The sequence below is a fragment of the Achroia grisella genome, unplaced genomic scaffold (assembly GCF_030625045.1).
Source record: "Achroia grisella isolate CSIRO2021 unplaced genomic scaffold, CSIRO_AGI_Agris_v1 utg402, whole genome shotgun sequence".
NCBI classification, from domain to species: domain Eukaryota; kingdom Metazoa; phylum Arthropoda; class Insecta; order Lepidoptera; family Pyralidae; genus Achroia; species Achroia grisella.
This window is the reverse complement of record NW_026712841.1, coordinates 1,198,118-1,213,824: the sequence shown is the minus strand read 5'-3', so window position 1 is coordinate 1,213,824 and position 15,707 is coordinate 1,198,118. Positions and strand designations below refer to the sequence as shown.

Sequence of the window (15,707 nt, the reverse complement as noted above, 5' to 3'; positions counted from 1 at the left end):
AACATGTACATTTATCTCACTAATATTAGCAGCTATTTAAAAAGTGAAATATGATAGTGACATACCTACCTGGGTGCATAATATTTTAACAATTATACATATATTGGTTGTTATAATCTTAGTAGTAAAGTAAATCAAGTAAATCATCAATAATTGACTAATTGATTCATCAATACTCCGTTGAAACATCTAGGTATAGAAATCATAAGTTTAGACAATAGGCCTAATAAATAATTTCCTAAGTATTCTTTTAGGAATTGGTATTAAACCGTTATAGTTATTCAACTTATATCATAACTTACTAAATGATTAAGGTTTTGCATCTATATGTTTGAACTAGGTATATGAAAATAGAAAAGTCAATGTCTTATAAAAAAATGTTTAGTAGTGATTTAAGTATTTGATTAATTACCCCCATTATGTCGGGTTTTAACCATATTATTATAGAGGTATTCATGATACTTATATATATGAAGGTCAAATAGATTTCGCATGTTAATTTTGGCTGTAATCAAATCTTGTTTATTTATAAGAGGATCCGTACAAATGTAACAAAAATATTTTTAGAGTTATAATAATAAAAATAGACGGGTGGATTCTTTGTGATCTGTAAGTAAAAACAAAAATATCTTAAATTAAATATTGTATCGTTTCAAGACTTTCGTGATCCTTTTTTAGAAATTACATAACGTTACACTATGTAGATTAATTTATAAAGTAAAAGATGCAGTTAACGTACCTATTATATTATTTGTAAAGTACTATTTATATATTAATAAACAAACATTAATCGGTTAATTATTTTACAATTAATGAAGTTGAAAATAGCATGGTAAAGTATTTTAAATTTCAAATCTTTGATGTTAGTACTACAATTTTAAACTATAAGAATATTCTTTACGGTATTATTTTACAATGTAGGGAACTCTAAATATAACCATTTTATATAATTACAACTTACGTAGCAATTGTAAAACTGTTACGTGAAAAACTTTTGCCAACTCATTGCATCTCTAGTGTATTACAAACAACAATGTGGGTCTTAACATTAACGTTTTGTTCCTTGTGTATAATTTCATATTGCATTAGAAGGATGATGCAAAATGAATCCAATAAAATCAAATATCACTCTAAATTTTTATTCTACTATTTTTTCTTGTCTATTGTAGCTTTTTGTCTTTGGCCATTATTCTTATTAAAGCCAAGACATTCTAGAAATTTCAGGTAAGTTGTGGTAATGGGATATAACAATATCGTAGGTATATTTCTTATTGTGTTTTGATTTGTTTGAAATTACTATATAGCAGTGTTTTTCATCACAAAAAGTTGTCAAACTTTGAAAAATAAATAAGTACATCCTTGCCACTGAAATTATGTTTTTGTTGTATATGAACCTCGACTTTTTCTTTCAGCTGACGACCCCCACCGATAAGCCTTGAACACACACACACTTACAGATTGAAATACACTGCTATATATGGATGGTGTGTTATGAGGTAAGAGTAAGGTAACTCTCGTATTTATGTAGATATTTTTTTTTAGGTGGGCTTCAAAATTCTCAGTTGTCATAACATCAGTATTGAATGTCAATTTTAAACTAAGAAATGGTGAAGTATTAGCAGAGGATCGTGGAGCTGTAATAGTAGCAAACCATCAGTCATCTTTAGATGTTTTAGGTATTTTTGTAACTATTTAGTAGGGATCAGAATAGTCGAAGTAAAACTGAGAGGTAACGTACCTATAAAACGTAAGTATGTATATGATTAATAATATGTATATGTAGATGTAGTAAACAAATCAAAGTTTAAATGTACTTAACAATAAACTTCAGTATGTATTCAGTTATATTGGTATGAAATACAAAATTAAATATTATTAAATTAAGATGTATAAAATTATATAAAAAATAGCTTATACATAATAGGTTATTTATGACAATGCTGGTCTGTAACATTGATCAGATTAATACAAAATATGAGGAAATTTCATCAAATTGTATCACGAGTAGAATTTTTTTATCTAAACAGAAACCGATGAATCAATCTGCTAATTGTGTAATAAAATCAAATAAGAGATATATGTCTCATGTATTTTTTTTATAATTGTGAAATTAATTGCAGGAATGCTAAGCATTTGTAAAGTAGCATACAAATTAACTGTCGCTGCTAAAAATGAATTAAAGTATGTATGGCCTTTTGGTTTGGCGGCCTTTCTAGCTGGAGTGATTTTCGTTGACAGATCTAATCCAAAGCAAGCGTACAAAGCACTATTAACTACGTCACATATAATGGTCCAACAAAAGGTAACAACATCAAAAGAACTATTTAATATACCTTCTTTCATTGTTGCTGTTGACAGAATATTAATTGAAATTTGAACAAAGGTGGCAATGTTGAAAGGCGTTGAGATTATTAGTACACCTACCTAATAGACCTCACAAAACTACTTTACTCAATATAAATGTGTATGTTTATAAAATTGTAGCAATATAAAGATACTATGATAAATAATTGGATTAGTCACAATCATAAGTCTTTAGTTTATTTTCAATATTATAAATATTTTTTTTCAGCTTTCCTCAGTAACGGGGGATGTTCTCAATTCTACTAAATTTAGAACTTTTTTGTACTAGTACTGATTTTGATAATTATTTTCTCTTTGAAAGGTGGTTATTTACATATAATATTTAAATTAAGATCTGTTTAGTAGTTTCTGAGTTATACTTAATATTGTCCCTTGTCGTTGTCTAATTTATTAATGATTATGAACTTTTATTGTTCCTGGACTGAACACGTGTATAATTATTAGTAAGCGAGAGTTATATGAAGTACCTATTATATTTTGACTATTTTAGACGAAAATTTGGATATATCCCGAAGGTACAAGAAATAAAGACACTACGAAATTCATGACATTTAAAAAAGGTGCGTTTGTTATGGCTGTATTTGCTCAAGTACCAATAATTCCCGTTGTATATTCGCCCTACTATTTTATTGATAAGGAGAAGCACATCTTTAAAAAAGGTAAGGCCAAAATAATAGATGATGAATAAATTACAGCGTGGCGGATGTCATTTGTACTTTGTTCTGTAGAAACATAAAGTTCACAATTGATGTGGAGTCATGATTTTTCTACTTTTTGTAATTAAAAATGCCTCTGTCATTTAATTTAAAAAAATAGTAATTATTGTTTTATCCAATACTAGATATATATATATATATATATATATATATATATATTATAAATATAAGAGTGTGTACTCGTACTTTTGAAAATCGTGTACATTAGCAAGTGGGTAATCCTCGCTATGTTTTGGTTGAAGATAGAGATATGGCAGAAAAATTACATAATAAAATAAATAACATTATTTGAAATTAACATGATTAGTCCTCTGAAATGGCAACAAATAAGTAGTATCGCGAGTGTCATAATAACTTGATCTTTCTAGTGCTGTTCGTGTATACAGTCGGCGGGTACCACTTATTGTTGCTTGTATGCTATACCAATTTAAAAAAATATTATTTCAACACAAAAGCAAAATAAAATTAAAAATCTCGCTTTTGTCCTTTTGTTACAATTATATTACAGTTCTATTCGTGTTATTTTAGCTTTAAATAACTTTCTTTTTTAATAATTTTAGGACACGTAATTATGCAATGTCTAGAACCGATTCCGACGAAGGGCTTGACACTGGATGATGTACCAGAACTCATTAAGAAAATCCGTGATAAAATGTTTATTACATACATACAATTAACAAAGGAAGTGTTGGACAATTTAACGGCAGATTCGCTGGTAACATATACCCATTTATAGCCAGTGGACAATAAATGCAAATTAATAACTTTATATATTTCCCATTTTATAAGAATAGAAAACAGATAAGAAATGGCACAAACATCTTCTATTTAAATGCATATGTATTATATATTTAGTATTTCACGAATAAAATATACCATAATAAATGACAATATAGGGGACCCATTTTAATAAGAGCATTAAGTTATGTAGTATCCTTATATTATTATAAGTAATTACGATTTAGAGTATAGTATAATTAAGTAGATATGAACCTTAGTAAACTGATATGTATATATAAATATATGTATTATGTAATTATATTTAGTAATTAATTTATTTGTACTGTGATTTTCATACCTCAAGTATTTTTCAGTTTACGAATACAAATATATCCTGTATAACAATTACTCCAATCCAAACGATGATTATAAACAATTCATGCAAAATTAACCTAACCTTACTAATAAATCAAACGTCGATAGCATCTATCGATTTTGAATGAAAGTTAATTTACCTTGAATCGAGTATACCTAAGTTTTATATATGTTGGTGCCATTCGTCTTATTTCCGATGGTGTCGGCTCTATCGGAAACGAGTACTCTGCTCATGGCTCGATACTCAACGGTCCTGCATCCGGATCTCGTTGTCTGTAGGTGAACAACCAATCGATTACTCTCCCATTCGAGAAATATAGAAGCTACTTGAAATAAGTTTTGCTGTAGGATTACAATTTTACTGGATTTGAATCTGAGATTTCTAGATATTTCGTTTATGTTTCGTGTCCAAATGTCCCGTTAACTTATTAGTAACAATTTAAAAATGTATAAATAAAATTGAGGTTATCTTTACTTAAAAAAATACTTAGTAAATGATCAACAAGGAGGAGTTGTTTGTCATCACTTTATTTAATGGCACCAACCCCTATCAGATTGTCAAATAACCTAAATTTTATGTTGAAGGTATACTTTCCTTTTCGTAACCGTGAACGCAATATCGAAGTTGTATATTATGTAGTAGGTAAACTTATTTTTTCAATAGGTTTTATTCACGCATTCCCATTCACATCTATGTCTGAATTCTTCAAACCGAGACCGAACCTACACATATAGAGCAAGCTTGGCGGCTGAAATACAGCGGCGACACTACCTATGTAGAAGATTTTGTGCAATATTTTATAATTTTAAAAATCTTACTTTTATTGTCTAGGTAGGCATTATAGGTAAATTTTAGTAAATTTGACTTCATAGTGAATAGAATCTCAATACACGTACACATATCACCAGACTTCTTGGCTTACATTGTGATAATTTTAAATGTAGATAGAATGTGAATAAGAATGAAGTAGTGCGAAATACATAGACTTGTGATTGAGAAATATCGTGGCCGACGTTTCAGTGCGTTTTGCATGCAAAGCATCCATTACGATTTTCCGTCATGCCAGTTTCGAGCACTCGTGTTCGTAGCACCTGTAAGTAGGCACTTCTCTAACCCGAATACTATTTGACATTCTACAAACTCTGTTGGCGGAAAATATTTGTTTCCATAGGGGAATACGTTCAGCGAGTATCGGAAAGTAATTTAGTTTTCTATTTGTCTGGTTTTTTCCCAATCCCAATTATTGAGCAGCGTTGGAATCAATGTTGGTTTGCCCTGTACGGTTTCGCGGGAATTTCCTGTGGGACTAACTTCCTAGTTGTTGACATTTTCAATAGCTAATATTAGGTTCTTTTGATCAAATGTTATATGCGTTGGCAAATGTTATATGACTTTAATTTGACCTATTGTTATCTAAAATGACGATTATGTATTGTTTTAATATAATTAGACACAACTATTAGAGAGTATTTAAATTAGGCAAATTTAGAAACCGACAATGAACATTCATTGTAGGTTTCTAAATTTTAGTTATATTCCTTACTAATAAAGTACTTACCAATAAAACAGATTTTATCTGTTAAATTTACTCAATAGGAACTTATGTAGAAACGGTATTGTATTATAGAAAGGGCTTCATGTACTAATTATTGTGTAACAGTTTACAAAACAATCATATGTTAGGATTAATTGGTATATTTTGTTACAAAAAAGATATGCCTCTAAAATGAATCATTTACTGAATATTCTTAAGGGGAGAATTCTTTTTGTATTAATTATGATATGATTATTTAAATTTAGATGAATTATTAGCTACCAAGGACCAACTCTAATTCTAATATATTACCGCCTAAATACTATGTGCATTTATAGTATTTTAAGAAGCAAAAGTATATCATGAATTTTTATAATTTCACAAATGTTAGAATGATTGTTAACATGAATGTATTAATTGCTGGTAAACTTTAATAAATAAATATCATAAAGATTGAATACAATAAGTATTCAATCTTTATTTAAAAATAAGGAAAACGATACAATATGATATATAATATAAAAATCATATTTCATTAAACTAGCGTTCTTAGTTAAGGTATGTAATATATAATATATTTCTCTCTCATATAGCTTATCAGTCCTATTACTCGACACAGTGGGTTTTCTGTGTCCTTTGTATTATTCTTATCAGAGTATTTTAACCCTCACCCTTCGAGAAGAACAAAGGGTAGAGTTTAAACACCTACCAACATTTGTCTTTTGTAACTTGCTACTTTATAGAAATAATTAGAATGACGAAATACACTGAAGTATCGTGATCTAAAATTGGTTGTTTTTGACATGTTCAAATTGATGTTAATTTATTTGAGCGGGTATTCTTTCTTATGTGTGATAATATTACAATACATTATTATTATTTTTTGTTTTATGTACGTACACAAGCAAATTTCCAAATAATCGTTGCTAACAGACATTCAGTTGAATAACCAAATACAATAAATGTTCCATTATTTTGTAAACACGTTTCGCTGAAATTTAATATACCTATGTTATGTTACCTTTACATGGAGTAGAGTTCCATAAAAAACAGCGGTCGTGGCATTTGAGTGTCGTACGTGCTTTCACCGTGTTTCTACTTTAAATATTTCACATGTTACGACTGGACACTAAATAACCGGCGTGGCCTAGGGCTATGTCGCTCAAATTCTAACACGCTTAGCAATTCTTGATTTTTTTTGATAAAATGCTTGACTTTTAAAATAATATTATGGGTCTAAACAAGTCTATTAACTACAGGTATACAAGTAAGTTAGTGAAATTATCTATATCTTAACATGTGGAGCAAAAACTTTGTACCTCTTTTCACGAACATTGCGCGGATCGAGGAATATGAAATATTGCACAATTATAGTTTATATAAAGAAAGAGTGCAGAATGCTAATATAAAAAAATACATTAAGTGAATAAATAAACATCACACATACACCATGTATTTGACAAAAACACAGGCATACATATAGTATATTACTCTTTTGTTTAATATTAAAAACTGCGGTCACATTAATTTAGTTAGATTAATATTGTTGTCTTTATTATTGTTTATCTAAAATCTTACTGAATATTAAACATATCATAATAGATACATTTATTACTATATGTTATTTTTAATATTAGTTAATAATGAAATATAAAATATCAAAAAGAAAGTTGCGTTTGTTTGGCGAATTTCGACCACTGGGCGACCACTACATAGAAAAGTATGTGTTAATAATGTGCCTGTCAAATGTTTTGAGTCACGCTGCCGCTATAAAGTTTATTGTGTTTGTTCATAAGCCAGGTATGTGGGATAGGATAAATGCCCAAACTTTATTGTCATGTCTTCATTCTTCACCATATCGTTAGGTCAGTCTTAATAATATTTTAATCATCATTCGTAGACATGGGTAATAGGGTTATCATCATCATGAAATAATTATTTTATGGCGATCAGTGAATTTAGGAATCTTACATACCGTCTAGTGATTCTGCTATTTAACGTCGTAAGATCCAATGATTTCTTTTTTTGACATAATATCCAATCGTACTATGTATTTATAAAGTTATTTACTCAATTCCAAGCTACTGGAACAGCTTCATTCTTGTAATGTACGAATCGCCGCGAGCTTTCTTTGAAAACTCATGTTCGATTGGTTGGAAAACGGCTATTACGGACTCCTTGCTTAATAGATAGCTTGCGTAATACAGAAAATGAAATTAAAAAAAAATGTACATCTACATGTATATCTACTACATACTATATATAGACTTAATAATTGATTAATTAATCAACGCTCGACCTATTTTATTATACATGTTCAAGGATAAAATATCAAGAAACTCTCTTAATATTTTATCGGGAAGAGACAGCGGTTTTGAGTACGCAAGGCTGTGGTATACAGTTACTTTTAAATACTTTAATTAATGAGGGAGACTAAGGTCTTTAGGCATTAGTGGTAATATTAGATAACTAGAAAGCGCCCGCATATTCCTTTCCATACATTAATCCGTTGTGGTCTTTTGTCTATCTCGTGATATTAGTTTCATTATAAATTACATATACCGTTTACTGAAAAGTAGTACCTAAGGGTCACTCCAGACATATTGAATTCTTTAACGAAACCGAAAAATAAATCTTATGCATTATCGCCTCCTTAAATCTTTATTGTCATGTCTTAATTATTAATCGTCATGTCTTAAAAGGCCACATTTTTATTTTTATTAAAATGGCAGAAATAATATGACAGCTGTATTAAATTCTTTATTAATGTAATTTTAAGATTATTCGTTAGTGTCATTAGTGTATCTATGAGTATTTTACTAGATATGTTTATATTTGTACTAAAATTCATAATATATGTATATATACACATGTATTTACAAAAAATATATTTACCCATCTAAGTAATTCTATTCAGTACTTATCTAAATATGTGTATTCATAGAGTTACGGACTTATACAAAATATTTTCTTGGAAACTTACTGTACAATTCTAATAAAAGTGTATTTTATATTATATCATATATAATGATGTGGATAAAGCTATGTAGGTATATACTTTATTCCACCTCATCTTTAGGTATGTGAAAGTATCTCAAAGTAAGGGTACCTTAATAAATAATAAGTCAGCCGGACCCGCATAATGTCCTTCCTGCCTGCCACATTGAGAATGTAAGTCAAAATCTGTTCAACCATTTAGGTTATAATTAAATTTATGTTCTTATTCATATTCTTAAATAATCGTTCAAAAATATTTTTTTATAATGTTAAGTTTTGCGGTAAGAAGTAACATAAAATTTGAATAAAATTAATCAATTTCTAAAAACAAACTGACACAATCCAAAACAAAGTCAAGGGGACTTTGTTTTGGATTGTGTCAGTTTGTTTAGATGACAGTTTTTCATCTGTAAGAGATAAATCAAAAGGAATGGATGCCAGGAATGGAAAACTGTAACCCCATATCAATATGCTCGGTCAGCAATTTCCTATTTAAGTAATATTTTTTCTTACAGGAAAGAAGCATAGATTAATGCAGCGGGATTTCATTGTGTACTTATGGTATGATAATAATTCATTTAAAATGGGTCATATAGTTATTAATTCATCTATTTATTCAGAAAATTAATATTCGTACAAACACTGTTTTTTATGGCACGAAAGGGAAAGGACACTTGATTTTAATAGCTCTAAAATAGGTTTTTAATGGATGACAATGGAGTGGTGCACCTGTCTGCTCTATCGTTATACACTGGCGCTAGTGGAAGATGATAAGTGAGCAAGAGGCTAGGTCAGTTAGCCCATCGTGACAGATTTACCAGGAATTTATCACGATGACTTCCAGGAGCAACCGCGTGGCCGGTAACCCGATATGGTATATTTCTAGCAACGGGGTTATTAGTCCACATTACTAGCAGTCCCCTTCCCCCTGCTATATTATGTTTACCAACTCGACGTTTATATAAAATAAATTTATACAAACTTACTTCACATATTTTTATAATGTATTAGAATGTATAGTCACTTCGTTTTGATATAAAATAGGTACCTATAAAATCAACAATTTCAGCGTTATGAAATTAAAACAAAATTTTCAATTGCTTAAATTTGTTTAGGGCGGCTGGGAGATGCAGATAAAGGAGTGAGCAAAGCTATCCTCCACTTTCACTAAGCCATTCGTGGGTTTATTCAGCGGCTTACAGTTACCCGGGGTTATATTTAAAATATTATTTTTCTTTAATTGCCGTGTACGTTATTGTCATTTTAATGCAATTTATTGGTGTATTTATTTTTCAAAAGTATTCAATAAATGAAAAATATATGATAGGTATACTAAAATGAAATAATATCCATGACTTTTTGAAATTCAAACCAATAAGAAAAAATATGATGTGATATTGTCCGCCGTCATTCCACCTGTCAACCAAAGGTAGAATAGGATAATCTATTTCTATTTTATATTTCAAAATAATTTATAAAATATTCGTGCCACAGATTTGAAAGAAATAGTTATTACTTAAATGATACTGGTTACTTATAATTAAATTTGGTTAAGCCCTTTAGATATTAATTTATCTTTTACAAACTAATAGTTAAAATGACTGATAGACTTCAGATTTCTATAATGTATTGGCCAATTATTGATTGAATATTCAGGTCGACATACGCACTGAATATATAACTGGCCACTAAAAAGTTAATATTCTTTTAAATACAAACGAAAAAAAAATAGAATACACACCCACCGTCTTTTGTTTTACAAACAAAAATATCATAAGATTTACACATTGTGCTCAGATTTTCTTGCATCAAATAATTATTTATTCGTACACGCGTCATAGAACAGTTCTGGAAAATTACTCCTAGACGAAGATATCGTCTGTGTTTACTGTTAATACATACTATTTCCTGAGTGGCGGTCGTCATATTCCGCAAGAGATCATTTTCCTGCCAACCGGACGTCTGTGCCTGGACCCGGTATGCGCATTGTTCTTCAACAGTTCTTTGGATTGGATTGCAGGTCAGTGTGTACCGTTATTTAATAGGTATTTGTTGCCGTCCAGTCAGATATTAAATATGTTTGCGGGAAGACGCCCACATTTACACACCAGAAGTAATAAAAAATATTTTTCTACTGTTTTAATGTTCATGTTTGATGTAGGGGATGTAAAATAAATACATTTCCCTCTTTTTATTATCGAAGTATCTTAAGCGAAAAATATGAAACAATAACAGTTGATAAAAGCATATTGTATATATTAGAGGCCAAAATGTGCGAAGTTTTTTCTACTCTATATTATTGAGAAATCATCAAAAATTGATTCAAATACGTCATGCAATCTGATGTTATATGATTAAAATTAGTATGTACGTAAGTCAATAAGAATCATAATCTGATTATGGCGACTATTCTATTGGCGAAGATATAGTTATGAGAATATTATAATTAATTTGTTATAGTTAGATAAATTATCATATATTTTGATAAATAATTTTCAAACAATATCTATCATTCAAATCATTATCACAATTATAATACTTGTTCGGAACTCTTATATTGCGAGTCCAACTGTACGATTAGCATATACTTTGTTGGTTTTTTTATTGTTTTTTTTATAGAGTTGTTGTTAAATCGATGTAGCACACTGTCTTAATTTAGATTTTAGAGGGTCATGGTGTTACCGATGGCGATCGAAACATTTGTATTCATGAATGCGATTGTTTTATTGGCTTTTGTCTCTTGTTTGTGTATATAGTATGGGTTTACGAAAACTATATATTTAGTATTTTATGTTGAGGGAAATAATGAAATACATGCTAGTGCCCAAAATACAAGCTTTGCTAAGCTTGATTAGATTTCATACAGCGATGAATTGTCCAGGTTATTATTATTATTGTTTATGTATATATATCCCTTTGATGGGGTGATAAACATGTCATTGCGGGTGAATCACCAAACAAGACAACTATAAAAGATATGAATATGATGATTACTATTATTATCTTATTGTTCCTTATATAGGAGAATTTGAAATTACACATAAGACCTACTTCTATCGTGTTGGGATTGGAAACTAGTAGTTTGCAAAAAATGTGTCATATGTTCAAATCGAAGATATTTTTTTTTTTTTTATCTCAGGACAATTCACACAGCGCCATCTAGACCCACGTTAAGCTACCTAAAGCTTGTGTTATGGGTACTAGATAACTGATACAAGTACATAGATATTTTTTTTTTTCGTAAATACATACATATTATACATGGAAAACACCCAGACCGATACAAACAATCATACTCATGAATACAAATGTTTGTGCCGTGCGAGGAATCGAACCCGCGACCATCGGACGTAAAGCGGTGTGCTAGACCGCTATACCACCGAGGTCGTCATGTTATGCAATGCATTATTCAACGATAATTATAATCTCCCGGAACTTTTATCAGATACACGATTACATGTTATACTGGTGGTAGATTTTTATGTAATTCGTTTCGGTGGGTATTATACCTCATCTAGCCTTTACGCCTTCGCTGAATGATTAGAGGCCTGACTTTAGTTTGAGAGCATCGCTAAGGGTTCTAACCTCGGCCGTTGTAAGTTTGATCTCCGTTTGGATTGGACGGGGGATCGATATGAGGGTTTATCTATTTAGCGTAATTTTCAAGTTTTTTGCCAGTAGGTATGTCTTACTTTCTGATTTTTCCAGCACAAAAAAAGAGGTATTAAATTCAGAATACGTAGATCTGATTGAAACGCCATTTCATAAAAAGTTGACACTTATTGGGAATTAGTTTAAATCATTATATTAATTGTATTACATTATAATACATATAATTTATAATTTATGATGCTTTATCTAGCAGATATTAAGGATCAAAGTTTTCGGAGTAAAGTGCACCTACAATATTGTTATCTTCGGTACAAGTAGATAGTTGAGTTAACGTTACAACTGCATAATTAACAACTTTCTTAAGAACGGTGTTTTATGGGGTATTATGTTGTGCGCAGCACATATTATGAGATGAGATGACTCCATTTTTTTTGTTTATGACCATTGGCGGAGTTTATGTGTGTACGTACGTAATCAGATTTTGTGCGAAGCACCACGTGGGCATATATTAATTTAAAACATATTCAGTCGTAAAATTTGTGATAGTGATTACTAATTTACTTCTTTTCGATCCAGAACAATTACCTACAGACTATTAAATAGTTTTATTCACGTTTTGTGTTTCATATTTAAATTTATAATTATTATTATATACAATCTTAATACATGATATATTTTATTAAAACCACGATATTATTCAGTCTTTTTAGGTTTTTCATGTACTTTCTTGTTTAAACATACTATATTCCGGGTAATAACTAATGCCTGTTATCCATGAAAATCCGGCAAATAATATTAAAGCAGTCAATACCCTATATTATTATTGGGAGACAAAAGTTAATTTTACTATCCACGCATACATATAAATTACTGTTGTTACATGAAATAATTGAATTGTTGAAATAATTTTTACATTTTCTATTTTATTCAAATATATTGCAATAAATTTGTATTAAAACATAATTTATGTTTTCTCTGTTAATCTTATGAAGGAGAACAACAATACAAACTTTGTTTCATTATATATACCCTATATATTAATAAATTGAATAAAAAGGGGACACTGCATGCATTTACAATTAAGAAATTAATTAGCGTTCAGGTAGATAAATTTTAACACTCAACATTGTTATTAAGTAGATGAATATGAACACAGGTATGATACAATGAGTATGAAGTCAGGCCAGGTAGCATATTATGACAAATTCAGCAGGTATTTTGTTATAATACATATAAATATTTTCACTGAGCACCCTAAAAGGAAATGTTATTTCTCTTGAAGTTTCATCCAGTGCCTGCCTGCCTTAGAGAAAAATGTATTTATTCAAACATTACATATCATGAGTAATAAATATTATAACATAGAATAAAATATTATGGGCGGGTGTTTGTGATAAGTAGATCTGTACTTAATTGGAAAACTGACAGATATAAAGAAAAACAATATACAAATAAATAAAATTAATATATTTAATACATTATATAGTTGCGTTTTTGTAGAATGTTTGTTATGTAGCCCCGGGGACGAAACAGTGAGTTAGAAGCTGGTGGGTAGCAATAAAGAAACATTTTATAAATTTTCTCTGTTATGTGAAGTAACTCATAACAATATCAAGGGAAATTATTACGCACAATGTATATATTTTTTGTTGTTGCTGCCCTATCCCTTTCTTCGTGATTGCGTACGCCATCATGCCTCGAATTAGGTAAATAACAAAGAAAGACTCATTTGCTCAGCGCATTGCGGTTTCTATCATGAATAAATATGAAGATCCATGAATTTTCTTTGGGGGTGTGTAGGTGAAATATTATTAGAGATTGGGAAGACAATTGTGTACATTAGTTTTATTCATACACATTTGTAGCTTTGACTGACACATCTTAATATAACTTATTTAAATTATTTTGCAGGTGTATTTGTCACTTTTCTGTACATCATTGAATTTCTTCTTGAATAGGTTCTTGGATGATTTGAAAACATATGTAATGGGACCGTTAGAGAAGAACTCACGTTAATAATCATCATGGGAATTTAAAATTATAAGTTTTAGATATTGATATTATAAAAATACGAACAACAACAACTTTATAGAAATAATAATGAAAAGGATATAAACAAATATAAAACATACATTTGTCATATACAGAAAAACATTTTTTTATTAAGGATAAAACGCAAAGGAGCGGTGGTAATCAACTATAATTTTGATATATTACATCTTATATCGGTTATTGGCGCAGAATAGCTGGGTTAGCATTCAGCCGTGTTATGAACATGGTAATAGTATGGGCGCCAGAGGAAATCCATTTCCTTGCAGGCATCATAAGACTTTTACTTATACATACTTATATATATCATTTATTTTTTATCGATTGTATTAGTTTGCTAATACATGATATTTAAAACTGTGTCTGAGTCAATTTCTCTTATACTAAGAATTCCGACTATTCTGTAGTTCCAATCTTAACTCAATATTTGACTCGTAAACCGACGTAAAAAAGGACGTCATTTTGTAACAAAGGAAGTTAATGTAATTAGTATTAATCTATATTGGTTTATAGTTCAAGTAGTTTAGTATCTACTATCATACTAACATAGTAAATGCGAAAGAGTGGCGGTTTATTTGTTACCCTTTTCCAAATTTTTGTCTGTACCCAAAATTGTAACCATTACCAGTCTTAGCTACAAGTAAGAGTATATAGTAAGTTTATAACAATTAGATTGAAATGTGTACCTGCGTATATCTGTTAGTGTAAATATATTATGTTATCTGTAGTGTAAATAAAGCAAATATCTATCTAATCTAATATAATCATAAAGTACCCAAAAAATCCTCAAAACAAACCAACGAAGTGTAACGTCGGTAAAGTTATCGTAAAGTACCAGTGTCGACATCTCGTCTATTACGGATGTTCTCGTAACTAATCGAATCTCGTCTAGTCTCGAGTTCATAATTCCATCATAATATTATTAAATGTTAAAGTGTCCAAACCCCGTACCACAATAATATAGATAGTGGATTAATAAAATACGTTATTTCAAAATACTTAAGGTGTCCGAAATGCTATTTTATTGAGGGAACATGAGGATGGGAACCCATTTTGGGTTCTAGTGACTTCATTGCTAGCAATGACTTGTCAAGTTGACCCTCCTGTAAACCTTCGTGGTTACCTCGTGGTGAATTCTGACTATCGGCTCACTGACCCGATTTTATCCTCATTCTATCATCCTTCTCTGGTTTACAATTCCATATTCAGTATACCACCACTAATTGTAGTTTTAGAAAGCAATCATTTAGAAAAAGGACTCATAAGGTGGTTAACAAATATAAAAGCGCTCATCAGTCTTGTGTACTTGACACTAATCTCGAAAACCCTCAAAGAAAAT

At 29.9% G+C, this 15,707-nt stretch overlaps 1 protein-coding gene across 1 annotated transcript; it reads left to right on the top strand.

The window, feature by feature from the left end:
* Window positions 1–1,093: 1,093 nt before the first annotated feature.
* On the top strand, window positions 1,094–3,816 carry LOC131844508 (1-acyl-sn-glycerol-3-phosphate acyltransferase beta-like). Its single transcript, XM_059193417.1, has 5 exons — window positions 1,094–1,224; window positions 1,543–1,676; window positions 2,121–2,302; window positions 2,855–3,023; window positions 3,641–3,816. Exons 1-5 carry the CDS (start codon window positions 1,094–1,096, stop codon window positions 3,814–3,816), a joined length of 792 nt encoding a protein of 263 aa, XP_059049400.1.
* Window positions 3,817–15,707: the final 11,891 nt, after the last annotated feature.